At 29.7% G+C, this 17,987-nt stretch overlaps 1 protein-coding gene across 11 annotated transcripts in view; it reads right to left on the bottom strand.

Moving 5' to 3' along the window:
* The window catches only part of LOC145254910 (F-actin-uncapping protein LRRC16A-like), a 377,977-nt gene that overhangs the window by 60,389 nt on the left and 299,601 nt on the right, over positions 1 to 17,987 (bottom strand). For 7 of the 11 annotated variants that reach the window (XM_080113853.1, XM_080113859.1, XM_080113863.1 and 4 more), the window contains one exon: positions 17,843 to 17,912. In XM_080113853.1, coding sequence (XP_079969979.1) covers positions 17,843 to 17,912 — 70 coding nt within the window. Of the gene's footprint in view, positions 1 to 9,711; positions 9,742 to 17,842; positions 17,913 to 17,987 lie in introns of all 11 variants that reach the window. The other 4 variants (XM_080113852.1, XM_080113855.1, XM_080113854.1 and 1 more) reach the window with 1 other exon arrangement.

Below are 17,987 nucleotides of genomic sequence, written 5' to 3'. Positions count from 1 at the left end.
CATTTTCAGAATTGTATAAAAACAAGTTATTTGATTACACTTAAAGGTTACTCTTTTTTATTAAAATTTTAAATGAAAAATAATTTTGTGCACAATAAAAATAGAAAGAATTTTAGTGCAACAAAAACAAGAAAAAATGATCAGAAACAATTACAATATCGAATTAAAGTTCGATTTTAACAACTTTAAAGTAAATAAAAACAATTGAAGACAAAAAATATTGTGTGAAAATAAAAAGAAATGATGAAATTAAAAATTTTGAATTAAAAAGTTTTTGTGTGTAATAAAATTAAAAACCATAAGATTTTTTGGCACAAAAAAATGAAACAAAAAAAACAAAAAACAGGTTTTTTCACATTGAATAAAAGAATGTAATTCGTCTGGGAGAGGGGGGGGGGCAATTTAACACCATTTACTTCATGTGATTAAAACCAGTGGATAAATAATTATGCATCATTGTCAAAAATTGCTGTGTAATTATTAAAGTTATATTGATGCACGAAATACATAAAGTGCTTTCATAATTTAGAACATGCAATGAAATCTTTATAAATATCCATAAAACTAAAAAAAAAAAAAAAAAATAGAAACAAATTCCTTTGGTGAAAATTATTTTAAAATTATACACACAGAAAAATGTGTTTAAATTCTACCAACTTTTATATTAACCTCATTTATAGACAGAATATAAGGCACCATCATCTAGGCAGTATGTCAAAGATGAAGTAGATTGCAAAAAAATAACTTAAGCTTGTTCAAAAGAAAATAAAAAACTTTCAAGAAAAAAATCTTATTAAACTGGAAAACAGATAAGAAAAAAAAAATTTGAAAATAAAAAACAGAAAAAAATGAAAAAGAAATAACTGAAAAATAAAAATAAAAATGTTAAAAAAAACACAAAAAGATTAACACTTCTCTACAATTCGTTCTAAGCTACTCCATCTAAGCCACCTCACTTCTAGCACACCAACAGAGGGAGAGAAAGGATCAAAACCTGATATTAACTGATGCTGTGCCAATGAAGTCCAGGTTCATTTTATCTGTGCTTAGGACTGGGAACTCTATATTAAGTTAGGTTCTATTAGTTTTCTCAAAGCACCTAAGAGTTTCCCCACATTAAACTGTTTGTGTGTCATACTTACCCTCATGGGGAGGTGGGTACATACATTTTACCCAAAAACTGATTTAAAAACAAAAATAGTGTCATTTTAAATCTGCCAAGGATAAATAAAGAATTGGATATTTTGTTATTTTTTTTTTTTAGATTTAATGCTACTGAAACCGTGGTTGTAAGTAAAGAAAAAATATATAAAAAATAAAAAAAATAAATTTTAAAACTTAGAATAAAAATGTAATAGTGCAAAAGATTTAAAATGTAATAAAAAAAATACAGGACAAAAAATGTAATAAAAAAACAAAATTGTAATTAAATGCAGATGACAAAATAAAGTAATAAAATACAGGGACAAAAAAATGAAATAAAAACAAACCAAAAATAAAATAAAAAACACAGGACAAAAACTAATAGAAACATAGGACAAAAACCAATTTAAAAAATGGGACAAAAACCAATTTAAAAAATGGGACAAAAGCTAATTAAAAAATGGGACAAAAGCTAATTAAAAAATGGGACAAAAGCTAATTAAAAAATGGGATAAAAACTAATTAAAAAATGGGACAAAAGCAAAAACTAATTTTTAAAAATGGGAAAAAACAAAACTAATAAAAAAATGGGACAAAAACCAATAAAAAATTGAAGAAAAAATCTAATAAAAAATATGGCAAAATGTAAAACAAAATAAAGAAAATGAAACAGAATAAAGGATAAAAATAAAAGATAGGTCAGAAAATGTAAAAAAGAAAAAGAAAAAGGATAACAAATGTAAAAAATTTATAAACTTTTTTTTTTTACTAATGTTTATCCAATGTTATTTCCCAATATCTACAAAAAACTATGAAAATATATGATCCAAATCATTTAATGATGATGTTGATTTCCTGAAAAGAAAATCTCATTGAAATACAAAACATTTTAAAATTAAAAGAAAAGACAAAAAAAAAAAAATAATAATAATATTTGAACAAAAATAAATTTTAATCTTTTTTTGTTGTTGTTGTTAATCTCAATAATTTCATTCCTTGGGGAAAATCAAAAAAATAAAAAACAGAAACAAACTTTATTAAAGTTTCAAAATAACCTGTGAGTGGGAATGCACATTAAGTTGGGAAGGGGTGGGATGAGGGGAGGGGGGTACAGCAATCTAACATGGCAGTAAAAAAAAAAAAAAATAAATAAATAAATATATATATATATATATATATATATATATATATCAAACTCAACCAAGAAAAAAAGGCTATAAAAATACTTAAAAAATATTACAACGGATCAAAAATTTAAGTCATTATTCACATATTTTTTATTATTATAACATTTCAGCCACAATACTCTCTGGCCATCTTGAGACAACTATTTTTTTTTTCTTTTTGGTGACTTTGAAACTTCAATTCAATCAAATTCAATAAATTTATTTAAAAAAATAACCAGTCAGGAAAGTAAAAAATAAAATTTTTTTGATTAAATTTAGAAAAAGTAAATTGAATTAAATAATTAAAATATGTAATTTAGAAGCCAGTACAACACAGATTTAAAACATAAAAATTCATTTGTTTATAATCCAACTTTTTGAAGATATAATTTGTTTTTCTTCATCATAGTCAAATATTACTGGCTTTTTAAATAAATTCATTTAAATTTAAATAATGCTCCCAAATAGATTTTAGAAATTATTTTAACCAATTTATGCTGTCAATTTAAACAACACACGGTCTTTCCTCTTCTATTTGACCATTGCCATATAAAAGGATGAAGAAAAAAAAAAACAAATAAGAAATCTCTAAGGAAGATGTTATATCACCGAAAATTTGGATTATAAACAAATCTTTATTATTTTTAAAACTCCTGCATTGTACTGGTTTTCTAAATTAGAGATTTATTAAAATTTAAATAATGCTTTCAAAGAAGAAAAAAATTCTTAAAAAAAAATAATTGATTAGAACTTGTAGATTTAACATATACATATAATCACACACACATACACGGTAAAAAAAAAAAAATCGTGTTCAACTTTAAGCAAATAATTTTTATCGGTTTCACACCTATTTATGACATTCTGTCAACAATCTCCTCAATCAACAATTACATACTGATCTGCATAAAAAAAGCATGCAGCATTCGAAATGACATATCCAATACCAGCCGCTACTCAAACAAAAATCTCTGATTACAATTTTTTAATTTCTGTTGAAGAGATTTATCTCGAAATATTGATAATTCCAAAAATGTAAATAAAAAAAAAAAAAATGCATGTAACAAATAACTCAATATCATCCTTGCAATAACTTTCTATTATTTTCTATTTTTGCTTTGTAAATTAAAATCTGTTTAGATGTTCTCACAACTATATCTAATGCCAGATGAATGAATGAATATTGTAGGGATGTTAGTCAACAATGTGTAAAGAAGAATTTTTCATTAGTTAGGGTAACGGGTACCAGAAGTTGCCTTATGAGAGGAAGTATATGGCAGAGAAGCATCATCGATTTCCTGTTTCGAATGTCCAACATCAGTTTTTCCCCATTCACTCCCTCAAGGAGGTTGGTTAGAAAGATACAGTTCGTCCAGATGCACTTGTAAATTGCTGTAAAAAGTAAATCAACTCCTAGATCAAGTAATGGAGTTGTTTGTTGTTCTTTCTAAAAGCTTCCATCATTGCAGTCACAAAAAAAATAAATAAAAATAAAACTCTATAATTGCCACTACAACAGATGTAACTATCCACTGATCCTATTACTTATGTATCATTAACAGGCTCAGCTGTTTTTTGTCAAGGATAAGATTATAGACCATTTGAGAGAAATGAAAGGATTCTCACTGAATGCTACAAACGGCTTATTGGTGCAGCCATAACATTACATTATGACAGCTTCTAACAACCTTTTTTTTTTTTAAATTCAAAATAAGAGGTTAGACTATTACTATTGTTATACATTGGATAAGTAACGATTGAGTTAACTCGTGAATTTTGGCAAGGGTAACATCCATACATGTCAGGATAACCTGGCAGCAAACAGAAAGATACCCAACTACAGGGGCGTGATTTACACGGGGTCAAATGTTAGAAACTAGAAATGCAGAGGGAACAATATGATGAGATGAGGACGTGATGATGTTACACCATCACGGAGAGAAACAAAAGAATTTTAAAAACTAAGTCTAAGTTGGAAAGCGAGACATGTAAGACGTATTTAACAATATAGAGAGAATCTAATCAAATGCCCATCTGCATCTCTCAATTCCCCATCCTTAAAAACCAAGTAGAAACATTCAAATAAATAATTAGTTAATTAGTCATATTGATCCCTCCTCCAAATAGTGAACTTTTTCTCTCTAAATAAAACCTAGAAAACTCAGCAAGTTTCTATTGTGTTTTCATGCATGAGTAGTTTTGTTTGTCTTAAGTTAAACGAATTCAACAATCATTAGAGAATTGCGGCTAGTCATGAAGGCCAAAAGAAGCACCTATGAAAGAAAGACTATCACGTATAAACAGCCGGCGTAACATATAATGTATAAAAATACATTATTTATGTGTACAGCTATATGCTTACGAAAGCGACGATATGCAAACTTTTGGTTAATGATTTAGGAGATAAAACGCTTTGGTTAATATATTGATTTCAAGTTCAATTCTTGAATAAGACACTAAAGAAAACCGGGCTAAAGATTTTTTTTAAACAAACATATTTACATGTATGGAATGCTCAACAATAACAGCTTAACCTTGCAGAGTAAATAAATAACTACAACAAATGATAATTGAAGAAGGCCAGAGAGTTCAATGGCTGAAATTTTAAAATATAATAACAGCAATGAGGATAACTGTTCAAAACATGCAAATGATATAATGGCACATCTCAGAAAGATCAAGTTAGTTTAGGATTATTTAAATAAAATAGAAATATACATTTGGTGCAAAATCAAACAATTTTGAAAAAAAACCCCAAACATTTATGGTCAAATATAAACTTTAAGAAACATTAATAAAAATTCATAAAAACTGCAAATTGAAAATCATTGCTGGAAAAATTTTGGAGTTTATTAATGCATTTTTTCTTTTACAGCCTTCTTGGAGAAATTCTTACCTGCAAAGAAATTGGACTTGTCGCACTAAAAAAATCTGGGAATTTATATTAAAAATATATATAAATGATTGGTTGGTTGGTTGGTTGTTTTTGTTTTACGGCATATCAACCCTTTTCGGGTTATTTAATGCCGAATCCAAAGATTTTGAAGAAAATTTTTTTAATAGAATATATTTGTTGTTTTCAAGTCGGTTTCTATTTAACCCATAGTTGGAACCCTAACAGGTACTACCACTCCGGGTCAGAGTGGACCTGGGAGCAATGGTAATTAAAGGGTGGCTCCACACTCCCCAAAGCCCGCAAGCTGGGGCCTCACCACTGGATATAGTTTAAGGTCATATCCAGGACCCCCATTGAAGGACTTTTACCCTCTGCAGGGAGGCAGTTGGTGTATTCTAATGCCCCACCGACAGGGCCGATATATAAATGAATAAAATGATGAAACCATTTAAGACAGAAGAAAAATTCAAACAGAAATGAATTTATAAAATAAACAATTTTAAGATGCCACATGTTGCAATATTTTTGGTATTATATATCAGGTATAGTCACAAAGATTTGGACGATTATATTTATAGCCAGGAGTGATAAGAATGAACCATTCTGGTATCAGAATTGTTGCATAAAATATACCGAATCTTTTTGAATTTTTCAATTTATAGCTTTTCGTTTTGATATAAAAAGAGAGCCACTGTCGACACTGACTGGATTAATACTACCATTCTTTACTTGGAATTCTTTACAATTCAAACCTTCTCTGACTTGGACAACTACAGCTGATATTTGTAATTGGATAATTTTCTTTTCTCTACAATAGACTTTTTTCTTTTGACAATCCTTTTTGGAACATTTTTCTATTACAAGAATGTATCTCCATCCAAGATCACATTAAACATTACAAATATTAAAGAAAGAGGGCCGGGAGCTCTTTCTTCTTTGAATAATACAGACATAGTTTGCCCAGGGAAAATATCACATTTTTAAAAAATTTATTTCACGTTGCCAGTTTATACATAAGTGACACAGATATTGTTTATCAAAACATTTGCCAATCTACAAAAGCTAGAACACATGAATTTTACATTTGAAACTAGTTATTGATTTTATTATATAATCATCACAAAATTCCATTCAAATACTCAAACATAACTACATTAATTTATCTGTCCATTTTTATTGCCTATTTCTTAGATTTATTTTTTCAGTCATGTCTGTATTCATTAATTTTAATTCTTATTTTTAAATATTTTATTTTATTATTTATCTCAAAGTATAATTTCTTCTGCGTCTACAGTTAATTGTTATTTTGCTTCTATGATTTAGTAAATTTTTTTTGCATCTTAAAACTTTTTAATTTTTACTTCTTTCTCAATCATAAGCTGCATGGATCATATAAATATTTATGTGTCCTGGCTTATTTTGAAATTTTCCATTTGATGACAGGTGAGTATCAGCTTTCTTTAAAATCTCAGTAATGGTTTGATAATGAAGTATTAAAGTTGTGTTTTTTTGTTATTGAATGTGATAGATATCAATATGCCTATTAATGTATGTTACAGACAACCATTGTAATATATCTATGTATATGCATGAATAAATGAGTAATATGCGTCCTAATTTTATGGTTTCCTTTGGAGATCTGCTTTCATCATTTTTTGTGATGACAAATTAAAAGATGAAGAAACTGCACTTAGTTCATGACCTCATTCCAAGGAAGTTACATACATAATAACGTTTATAATTAAAATCTTTTCTTTGAATTTGAGGACAAATTCTTCAATATAATATTTGTGTTATTTGGGTTTTCATGTGTACAGATTTCGTAATATTTTAACATCTTTAAATTCTTCTGTTTTTAACTTTTCACTCAAGCATAATTTTTAATTCTAGAACAGTTTTCTTCTATATAGTATTTTTTATTTATGTTTTAATATGTTTCTGGTGGTCTGATGAATAATGTCTTTTGAACAGTTATTTTGTAAAGGGCAATGTGCATAGATTTTGAAATTACAGCCTCCCCCTTACTGACTTTCTAATTTCTAATTTAAGTAATTACTATTATTGAGTTATTACTATTTCTTGTGATATTTCTATTGCTATAATTACCACTTTTTCCAGGCACTTTATTTCTATTTTACTACTGTCATTTTTTATTGTTATTGTGGGCCATAACGGTCATTTCTAAATTTTAACAGCAAAAGTAGGACAGTTTTAAGTAATTTTTATTGAATATTTTGTGTAAAGGATTAGTTATGGGAAAATATTTTTCAATAAGATTTAGGAATTTCTTATTCAGTTTAGTTTTTAACATCTGGTTAAATTGTGAGGTGAACCAAGGGATATTTCTCCTATTATTATTGATATCGTGTTGCTTGTATTTAATTTCAATGCTTGTATTTAATTTCATGCCCACAATTATTTAGAGCTGTGTTCTCAATTTTACTTCAATTCTCAAACAACGTTTGTGACAAGAATTATTACAAAGTCATTTTTTTTATGAAAAAAGAAAATCTATTTTTTTTTTTTGAGGAATTTCATTTCTACACATTCTAATCTATTTTAGCTATTTAAGGATATAACTGATAATTGTCTTAATGACTTCAAATAGGTTGAAAGAAAATTTCAATGGCATCTTTAGATTCTTTGAAAACTTTAACCCCTATTCAATTTAAATTTTCTAACTGTTAGCATATCGATTTTAATAACGCGTGTGTGTGTGTTTCATTTACATAGTAAACAAATTAGGAATCTATTTAATGCCACTCAGATTTCCTTCAATCATGCTAGTAGGTTTAAAAAAAAAAAAAAAAAATTAGCTCCGAGTTTTAGCAGTTGATCGTGCAAAACCCAGATATGAGGGGCATGCAATAAGTAATGCCCCTGACCCACTTCTCATAGCAGTAGAGCAACAAAACTTGGCACAGTTATTAGTCTTTTCTCTACATAGGAACCACCCAGAGTTATGCATTTCTCCCATCGTTTGATGCAGCTCTGGAGACCGTTTTTGTAGAACACCCCAGGTTGGTCCTCCAACCACGATGTGACTTCAGAAATCAAGGCTGCATCATCTTGGAAACGCTTTCCTTTCATAAACAACTTCATGGCTGGGAAGAGGTGAAAGTCAGAGGGTGCAAGGTCAGGAGAGTAGGGAGGATAATAGGCTCCTGTAATTGTGGTACCCTTTGCCAGGAAATCTGTCATCACTACTTCGTCCTGGTCCCAGAAGACTGTGAGCATGACCTTGCCAGCAGAGGGCTGCACCCTTGCTTTCTTTGGAGGTGGTGAGTCCAAGTGCTTCCACTGCATTGACTGGGCTTTGGTCTCTGGATCATAGTGATGGACCCAGGTTTCATCCTGTGTAATCAGTCTTTTGAAAAACTTTGACTCATCTTTTTGGCACATCTCCAAATTCATCCTTGAGCACTCGACATGTTCTCACTTCTGGAATGGTGTGAGCAACCTTGGAATCCATCTGGCAGACACCATACGCATATGCAAATGATCATGAATGATAGTTTCTACAGACCCTGTACTAATCTTGACATCTTGGGCTATTTAGCGAATAGTAATGCGCCGATCTTCCAAAATGGCAGCCTCAACTTGACGGACAGATGCCTCATCAATGGCAGAAGGGGGGGGGGCGACCAGGTTTGGGAGCTGTTTCCACAGACTTCTGGCCATGTTTGAATTCACGATGCCAGTGTTTTACAAGGTCATATGATGGGGCATTATCACTATAAGTTTCTTTCATTTCATCAAAAGTCTCCTGTTGTATGTGTCCTTTCAAATACAAAAACCGGATCACTGCTCGACATTCAACAGGCTCCATTTCACACCTGACTCAGTTCAAACACCTGTAAAACAGAAACCACAATTAGTTCAGAGCTGTAATTTGCCACATAACCTGTAGAGATATAAATCATTGCACATGCAAAATTTCAGCTAGATCAAACAACTAGAAGTGGGTCAGGAGCATTACTTATTGCACACCCCTCATACAATTCAATGGATTTCCAAATTATGTAATATGTAAATAAAACATATTCTGTTCTTGTTTTCATAACTTTTTCTACAGACATTAAGTACATAAGAAACAGTAATACCTAATGTGATATTTTCCCTGGGCAAACTATGTCTGTATTATTCAAAGAAAGTTTACAAGAAATATGAAATTTGCAAGCAATCTCCAGCCGCATGACTATCCACTTCATTTGGTATTGGCCAGACTCCTTGTCGCTTAATTTCAGTGATCTAATAAGAACCAGTGTTTTAACGCCATTATGTAATTATGTAACATGCTACATATATTTTTGGTTTAAAATAATATAGTTTGGGAGTTTTAAGCAGTCACACATTCAGAAAAAATGCCCTTGATATATGATTACATGCTTAAGCAAGGTTGAAAACATTCTATACAAAAAAAAAAAAAAAATGGTTGAATAATGCCAGGAGGAAAAAAAAGGGTTTGTAGGTCATAAAACATTAATTTTTTTTTTTTTTACTTACTCGTGACAGCAAAATATTTCTTCTTGGCAACTAGAAAAAGATTTTTGTACCATAGTAACCGAAATCTTAGATATGGACATGGTGTTCAGGTCAGAAAGATGGATATATATCTCTGGGATAAGGGAGATTACAAGGATGAGAGTTTCTGTACAGATTTTGGACAGTTATCCCCATCATAGTTCTTAGCAAGGCTATAGAGTGAGCAAATCCATTCCTTTAGTAATCAGAGTTTAGCATTTTAAAATTTCAAGAGTCAGAATCAGAGTTAAGAATTTGGTCTACAGCTGTTTTCATCTGGTTTCATTTTTTTTTAATGAAGTCTTTAAAAAATTGTTCGTTAAAAACAAATGTAAAATTCAAAGAATCGAACCCCCCCCCAAAAAAAAACTCAAACATTCTTCAAAACAAAAATGCTATAAATACAGTAAAGCAATGGCTCCTGAATATTTCTATTTCTATATGCTTAAAGTTTGATGGCCACCCTCTCTTAGAATTTGTTGTTTCCTAAGAATAATTTGATTTACACATCCTTTTCAACTAATAAAATTAGAAACATAATCAAGATCTAGTCAAGAAAAATTAGTAAAATATCTCTAGTTACAAACTCACTTATTAATTCATAACAATAGAAATATCATATTGTTTCAATTATTCAGACTAGTGTTCTCATCTAGAATATTATTCGCACAGTGTTTCGGTCGATGTAATCTTTAACCTTTAGGTGTATCTTCTTAAACTTTGGAATCTGCACAGAGGATTGAACATTCAACCTCCAGAAGTGTAACTTACAAATGAACGACCTGTGCATAGTGGATGAAGTATTTAATAAAATTCAGTTGTACATTACAGTCTTCTATTGGTTTAAGGTTTAATCGACACTTAAAATACAAATTGTATATTACTTAGGACTTCTACCCATTCATGGCTGATGGAATGAGAAGGTGCTATCCCATGGATTAAATAAGGGTTCTATTCGAAATTATGTGCAGATTCCCTGAGTTCAATAGGATGCACCTGAAGGAAGTTGGAAATTTCATCAACCAAAACATTGTGTGAATAACTTGAGATGAAAACAGTAGTCTGATTAATCCTCATCTTAAAAATTGTAACACTCGAAATATTCATGTTAAATAAACAAATTGGTTCCTGTAATTCAAATTCTTTCACTTTAATTCCAACTGCTTAAGTAACTAATAAGCTTAAGTTAATAGCTTATCATGAAATGCAAAATATGAACTTTTTAACCTGTTGATTTAGAGTAAGTGCTTTATGCCAAATTGATGGTTGAATAGGGTTAAAAATAGCACTCACTTTTGTATTAAATATTAATCCTATTAATCCACAACTATGCATCGAATGGACAGCATAATACTTAGTTCCTGCATCTCATTTATAAGATCTACACACATTTTCAGCCAGATTGGCCCAATAGTTTGTATGAAAAAGTAGAACAGGCAGGCAGACAGACAAAGAGAAATACACACACACACACACATTTCTTGACAAGTGATTAGTCAAGAGATTTAAGATAATGAATATTGGTATTTTTTTGTGATTCTTTTGATAGATGAAATCTCATGGCTTAGTACCATCCAGTCACGGCTGTTGGGTACCTCTGATATACAGAATATAGAAATTATTGCTAAAAGAAAAAATACCTTGAATCAGAGTCCAATCTTTTTAGAAGTCAAAATTAGTTGAAGGTTTTACACTATTGATTCGTAATTTTATTCTCAATATCACCTACTAAGTAAAGTCTAGTTTTAAGTGATACTCTTCTAGAGATTGAAAGTTTAATCTTCAGGGAAGACGATACTAAGAATACAATTGAAAATTATTTAAGATTTCTACCCAATCATGGCTAATAGAATGAGAACATGCTACCTTAAATAAAGAGTTGTTTGAAATTTTGTCAATAATAGTCCAAATAATCTGAGTAATACGGATATAAAAATCTGATTTTCCTGAATAAATATGATAATTACTGGGTTAGCTGGAAAAATTATAAGTTATGAGGCCCTTCCCCAACTATAAAAATCGTCATTGAAAATTTACATAAATAGTCTATTAACAACCACAATAAGGATAACATTACAAAATGTGTAGAGAAAAAAAAAATATTGAAAAATAAGTCTGCAAAATTCCAGGGATTATGAACTTTTAAATAAAAAGAAATGGCACTAGTGCATTTTAACTTATTGAAGTATTTTTTTGTTTTCATTTTCAGAGAGTTGTACAAGTTAAAAGGGAAGACAATCCAAATTTTTTAAATTAAAAAAAAAAAAAAAAAAAAAAAATATATATATATATATATATATATATATATATATATATATTTGAAATATTGTGACTAAATTTTTAATAATTCAATAAATGTTTTGGTATTTAATATTTTTTTGTTACTTTACTGAACTTGCTTCAAATCACCAGAAATGTTTTGTTAGAAAAAAATTATTAAATTTTGGATTGTCTTCTCTTTTTGCTAGTATAACTCTTCTGAAAATGAAAACCCAAAAGATACTCGCAGCGAGTTAAAGTGGACTAGTGCCAAATAAATTGATATTTCCATGTAAGCAGATAAAAACGCCTGAAATTTTGTAAAAAGGATGACAATTATCACATAAAATTTTAATTCAAATAAATTGTTTAAAAAATTTCATCTTTCAAGTTGTTAGACTACAGAAGCATTTAAAAAATGGTTGCGCCCTTATTTTCAAGTTAAAGTGCTTCGTAAACAATTTTCAGGGCTTCTCACATTTTTTTTTTTTTTAACAATTTTGTTCTAGCTGGGAATAGGGCATCCTACCGGATGCCAAACAATCATACATCCCAACCAAGAGATCTTTTTAAGATTCTAACCATCCCTTTAAATGCAATTGTTTCTGTCTCTTGTACTTGATTCACCTGGTATTTTTGCCAGGTAGTTCTGGAAATTTTTTCATAAGTCCAGTTGTTTCTATAATTACTGGAATGATGGCGATCTTCCTAAGATTCCAGTTTCTTTTCATGTACATAAGACATCAGTATTTCATTATCTCTCTAGTTTGGGAAGTTATATAATATTGGAAATTAAAAAAAATGGCTATAACAAAATTGAAGAAAATCTGAAAGATGTTATTTTAAAATAATTGTCATTTTAATCACAATATTTTGAAATGAAATAATTTTATTAAAACAAAAACTGCAAAAAGTAACTTTACTAAGCAGCCAACATCAAAATGGTGACTTTTTCATGTTTCTATAGTCTAATACAGAAGTATACAACATGGCTGAAACCCTGTAATACAAATAAAAAATTTTTTTTAATAAAATTTAAAAAAAAAATACTCTCATTATTAAAATATACCAAAATTCTTATGCCTTATGATGAATAGATTATCAATTCTAAAAATAAAACTATTCATTCGCTCTAAATTGAAAAGATACATCTACTCTAAAAATTTAAGAAAAATGAACTATTTGTCATTTTTTTCATGAGGTAAAAAAAAAGCATAGTTTTTGTCTAGAATTCAACCTAATTAAAAACAAAAGTACAGAAAAATCTTTGTTTTATGTATTAGTCATGGAACGAAAATGTCATATTCATGTAAATTGATCAAGTAGTTTCTTTTTAGTAAGAAAATCAAATTTTATGAGGAAGCAAAGATGGCATGTCTAGTGCTGCCATAATTAATAAAAGGAGCCACTGACACAGAAACATTACAATCAGCTTTGAAACGATTACAAAGTACCATTAATCAATAAAAATTGTAAAAAATAAATAAAACTGATTATCTCTCTCTCTCTCTATATATATATATAACTACTTGATCAATTTATGTATGGGACATGAATATGCCTTGACCTACTCACTCTCCAGATGTTACACCATGTGACTATTACTGAGGTATATTAAAAGCAAAGTGTATGCTAGGCAATCTACTGCAGCAAAACATCAGAAAATCCTTTTAACCCATTGAACACCAAACGTTTAATATTTGTACAAATTATGAGAGACAATGAAACCAGTTGGCGGATGAAGAAGAGCATTTAGCAATACAATAACATTGTGGACTTGTATAAATGCTAGATTATGCTATTATTATAAATAGCATTATTTTATTTGTACCAGCTTATTATTTTTAGAGAGTAAAAAAATGGGTGGGGGTGTTCTTGTCCAGAATTTCTCCTATATTGAAAAAAAAAAAAAAAAAAAAAAAGTAAAGAAAAATCTGTATGATGTATGTACCCGTGACAAAATGAAAATATCATATTCCAAAAATCACATGAATTGATCAAGTACTTTTATTTTCAAATAAAAAAATTTTTTTTATGAGTATTCAAGAAGTGACCGTTTCACCTACCTTTATGATAAATATCTTAAAAAACAAAAGGAAGATAACTCAACAATAATTCACATTTACTAGATTTATATTCCAATGCCTACAAATTTCGATTAATCACTTAAGATGATTTTCTTTATAAAAATAAAAATAATGATTAATATATGTGATTTTTAGAATATAATATTTTCATTTCTCCACGGGTACGTACATCAAACAAAACTTTTATATTTGTTTTGGAATATGAGGAATTCTAGACCAAAAACCAAAAATGGATCCAGCTGAAAAAAAAACAAAAAAAAACAGAATCTGTGATGAAGATGTTGGTACTAAGATGAAGAAATAAAAGTGAAAATGCCTGTGAAATAATGTTTGCAATTGTGTGATTATGCAGTGATAACATATGTGATACCGGCACCGTTTATTGTCATGGTGGCCAACTATTGATATCTAATTGCTTTGATATAATTTATAAAGGTGTGTATTTGTATAGTGATAAATTGTAGCTTTTGTACACTTCAACCACGGGTGTTTTTTGTTTTTTGCTGTTTTACAAAAGACAAGTATAAAGAAAATGGTGCTGTAAATTAGATAATTCTGATGCTTCTTGACAACCAAAGCTAAAATCTGTAAACATGATTCTAATTTTACAGTTTACAGTTTTCTCATTTTGTAGAAAACAAGTTTATACTTAGCTAGGCTTCGTAAATATATGACTGGAGTCCACAACTGAAGGTGAACATATGGAAACAAAAATTGGTGCTGATGGCAACAGAGTCAATAATTAGGGGGGGGGGATAACTAGGATTGACCAAGCAAAAATAATTTTGCAAGATATAATTTAGGATGCTAAAATAATCGAACAATGAAATAATTTTAAGTTAAAAAGAAAAAAAAAAAACTGTCTCCACAAGTGCCGAATGAAGCTAACCCCAAAAATTGCTGAAGTACGCAACAGTCTCGACAAGAGCCAAATGAAGTTAGTCTCAGAAATTGCCGAAACAGTTTACAAAAACAAAATACAAATGATAAAGGAATGATAAGAGTTGCCAGTCTGAATCATTATCCACTTTCAGTAATTAGCAAATAGACACATATTAGGAAATAACTCATGATTATTTCAATTAAATCAAATATACAAACAAGGAATAAAATTAAGCTCAATTATGTTAAAAATCACTTCATTATGAATAACGAACATTTTTAGATGATTTTTCAGAAATATTTATACTATTTCATCATCATCAGTTCAACATCCGTTTTACATGTTGGCATCTGTTAAACAGCTTTAAGAAATTAACTTCCAAAATAAACTATCTCTGCTGACTGGATTTTTATTCATCCCTCAGATCCATTTTTATTACCTTTTCTGATGTTTTCCTTAGTCTTTGCTCATGAACTGAACTTTCTCAACTCAACAAACACTAATCCAAGAACTTATCCATCCTTTCAATGTGCCCATACTATTGAAGTCTACTTTTCTGCGTACACCTCCTTATACTGTCCAGATTTAATTTCCTATCCTAATTGAATAAAGATATACAAAAATATATTACACAACTCATCTATAAATATAAAAGCGAAAATGTGTGTATGTATGTTCACTTTTTGTGTATGTCCAAGAAAGGATTTTTTCCGAGAAGCGATCATCAACTCTCTTCTTAAAACTTTTTATATCACGCCTAATTGATAATATCTACGAGTTAACAACTGGGGTCACCTGTCTATTTAATTTGCCAGACTTTCAAAAGATAAATATTCAAGATTTTTTGATTGCCGCATGTGTTTTTCGTATAAAAAAAGAAGCGAACAGACTCGCGGTAAATAAAACACTGTACCGCACTCAAAGTTGACGTCATTAAGTCGTCAAAAACGGGCAGCTGCCGTTAAACGTTGCACGGTTTTTTCACACTTTATTATTTTCCAACTATGCGTCACGGCTTTGGTTTTTTTTTGAAAAACACACACCCGGCCAACAATTTTTGTTTTTACCCAAAAACACACACACCTCCAAACACCTGGGCAATGCTAGTTTATAATATAAATCTCACCTGTCTGTTTAAATGTGTGTATGTATGTTTGTATGTCTGCCTAAAACTTTCGACTGAGGTGACGGATTTTCACGAGATCAGTATCATTTTGAAGCTCAACCCTTTGGATGACAAATATAGAAAAATTGGCTAAAAATATTAATTCCTTCACCCTCAATTGGGCTAGGCACTTTTCTACAAGGAGGAGGGTCGCTTTTTTCGCTGATATTTTCAAAAGTCATCCCCTCTTTTTGATTGACTAGCCTTAATTTAAACCTACGTCACTTTCAGTTTAGCAATAGGAGAGGTCACTTTTTTTTTCACATTCTTTTCCTCCTCTGCGGTATGGGTTCGAGCCTACCTGCCTACTATCCCTTTTTTTTTTTTTTGCTCAACACACCTCCAAACACCCTAGCAATGCTGGGCACCAGGCTAGTTTTAAATAAAAATCAAATTGGTGAAAGTTTAAATATTACTTTTCTATATAAAATTAAACGTGCATCACATTTATAGATTTTAGCTAAGGTTTTGAAATTGAAAAACATCAGAAATATATATTTTTCGGTGGGGAAAGAAAAAACACCGAATGAACACTTACGGGATTGAAAAGAACAGTTCCATTAAAAAATCTAATATCAAAGTAAAAAAATCAAAAAAAAAAATCATGACTATCAAAAAATATTCATTGTATTTATGTGATAAGAAAAGACAATGTCCAGGAGAAATTTCATTTAAAAAATTGGCTTCTAAGGAAAATTTAGATTTTTTTCTTCTTTTTTTGTTTTTCACCCACAGAAGGATAACATAAAATAGACACATTCACACCCACATATATTTAGAATATTTACACATATACACAAATATATACACAGAATGCACAAACATAAAAATAAAAACAATATTCTATTTTCTTTTCATGTGATTACACAGCACCTTGGAAAGAGCTAATAATAAAAATTAAAAAAATAATTTGGTACTTTTGCAGTATAAGGAATGTGCTAGCATTAGAATCACCTGGGCAGTTGAAAGAAAATGTCACAAGGTGCCAAAACTATGAACACCTTAATCCTAATACAAAAATTCATAAAGAAAACATTTGTTTGCTATTATTATATTTTAAAAAAAATCTAAATATTTACCTCAATTTAAACTATCTGGGCAGTTTTGATGATAACATGATCCTTATACTGCAGAAGTAATAAACACCAATAATTTAATTAAAATATTAAAGACTTTAAAGGGTGTTCACTTTACCATATAAATTTAACAGAAAATTCTCACCCACTTCCTGACCACATACGAGACAGAAATTTAATTTAAAAATTTTTTTTAAATGTATTTCCAGAATATTGACACAAAATCATTTGAGAAAAATCGAATTTTATTTTGATTTTTGCACTGACAGCTATTGGGGTGGCGGTGCATCTTACCTATTATTTTTTTAAGGAATTAATTTTAATTATTTTTTTGCGGATTATTATCCTTATCTTCTAGTTGTTTCACCATGTCTTGGCCAACTATTCCTCTGGCCTTCGTCAGGTGGTAAACCATGACAGGATAAGAATGCTGAGTATCTTAACAGTATCCTCCGTAATTCCTGCCTTCACTAGTTGTTGTTGGGTCACAATGTTTTGGCCAACTAACCTTGTAGCTGGCTAGAGGATGAGGATAATAGTCCGCAAAATAAATAAATGTATAAATTGCTCATCTCAAAAGGGTTCTAATAATAAAAATTCATTTTAAATCTAAAACGAACAATAAAATGTTGTATAAACTCACCTATAACAGATTGCGGCCGTAGTTTTCTGCCATATAAACTTTTCTTCTTTGTGTTCAACTTGGGAGAATACTGAAAGTGAAAAGGTAAAAATTATTAGGAATTCAAATACTGCAAGAGTTATTTTTATCTTTGTAGTTGTCTTTG

This window comes from Euprymna scolopes, chromosome 30 (genome assembly GCF_053919585.1).
Source record: "Euprymna scolopes isolate OS-2025 chromosome 30, ASM5391958v1, whole genome shotgun sequence".
Lineage (NCBI taxonomy): Eukaryota > Metazoa > Mollusca > Cephalopoda > Sepiida > Sepiolidae > Euprymna > Euprymna scolopes.
This window is presented reverse-complemented; position numbering and strand designations above follow the sequence as displayed.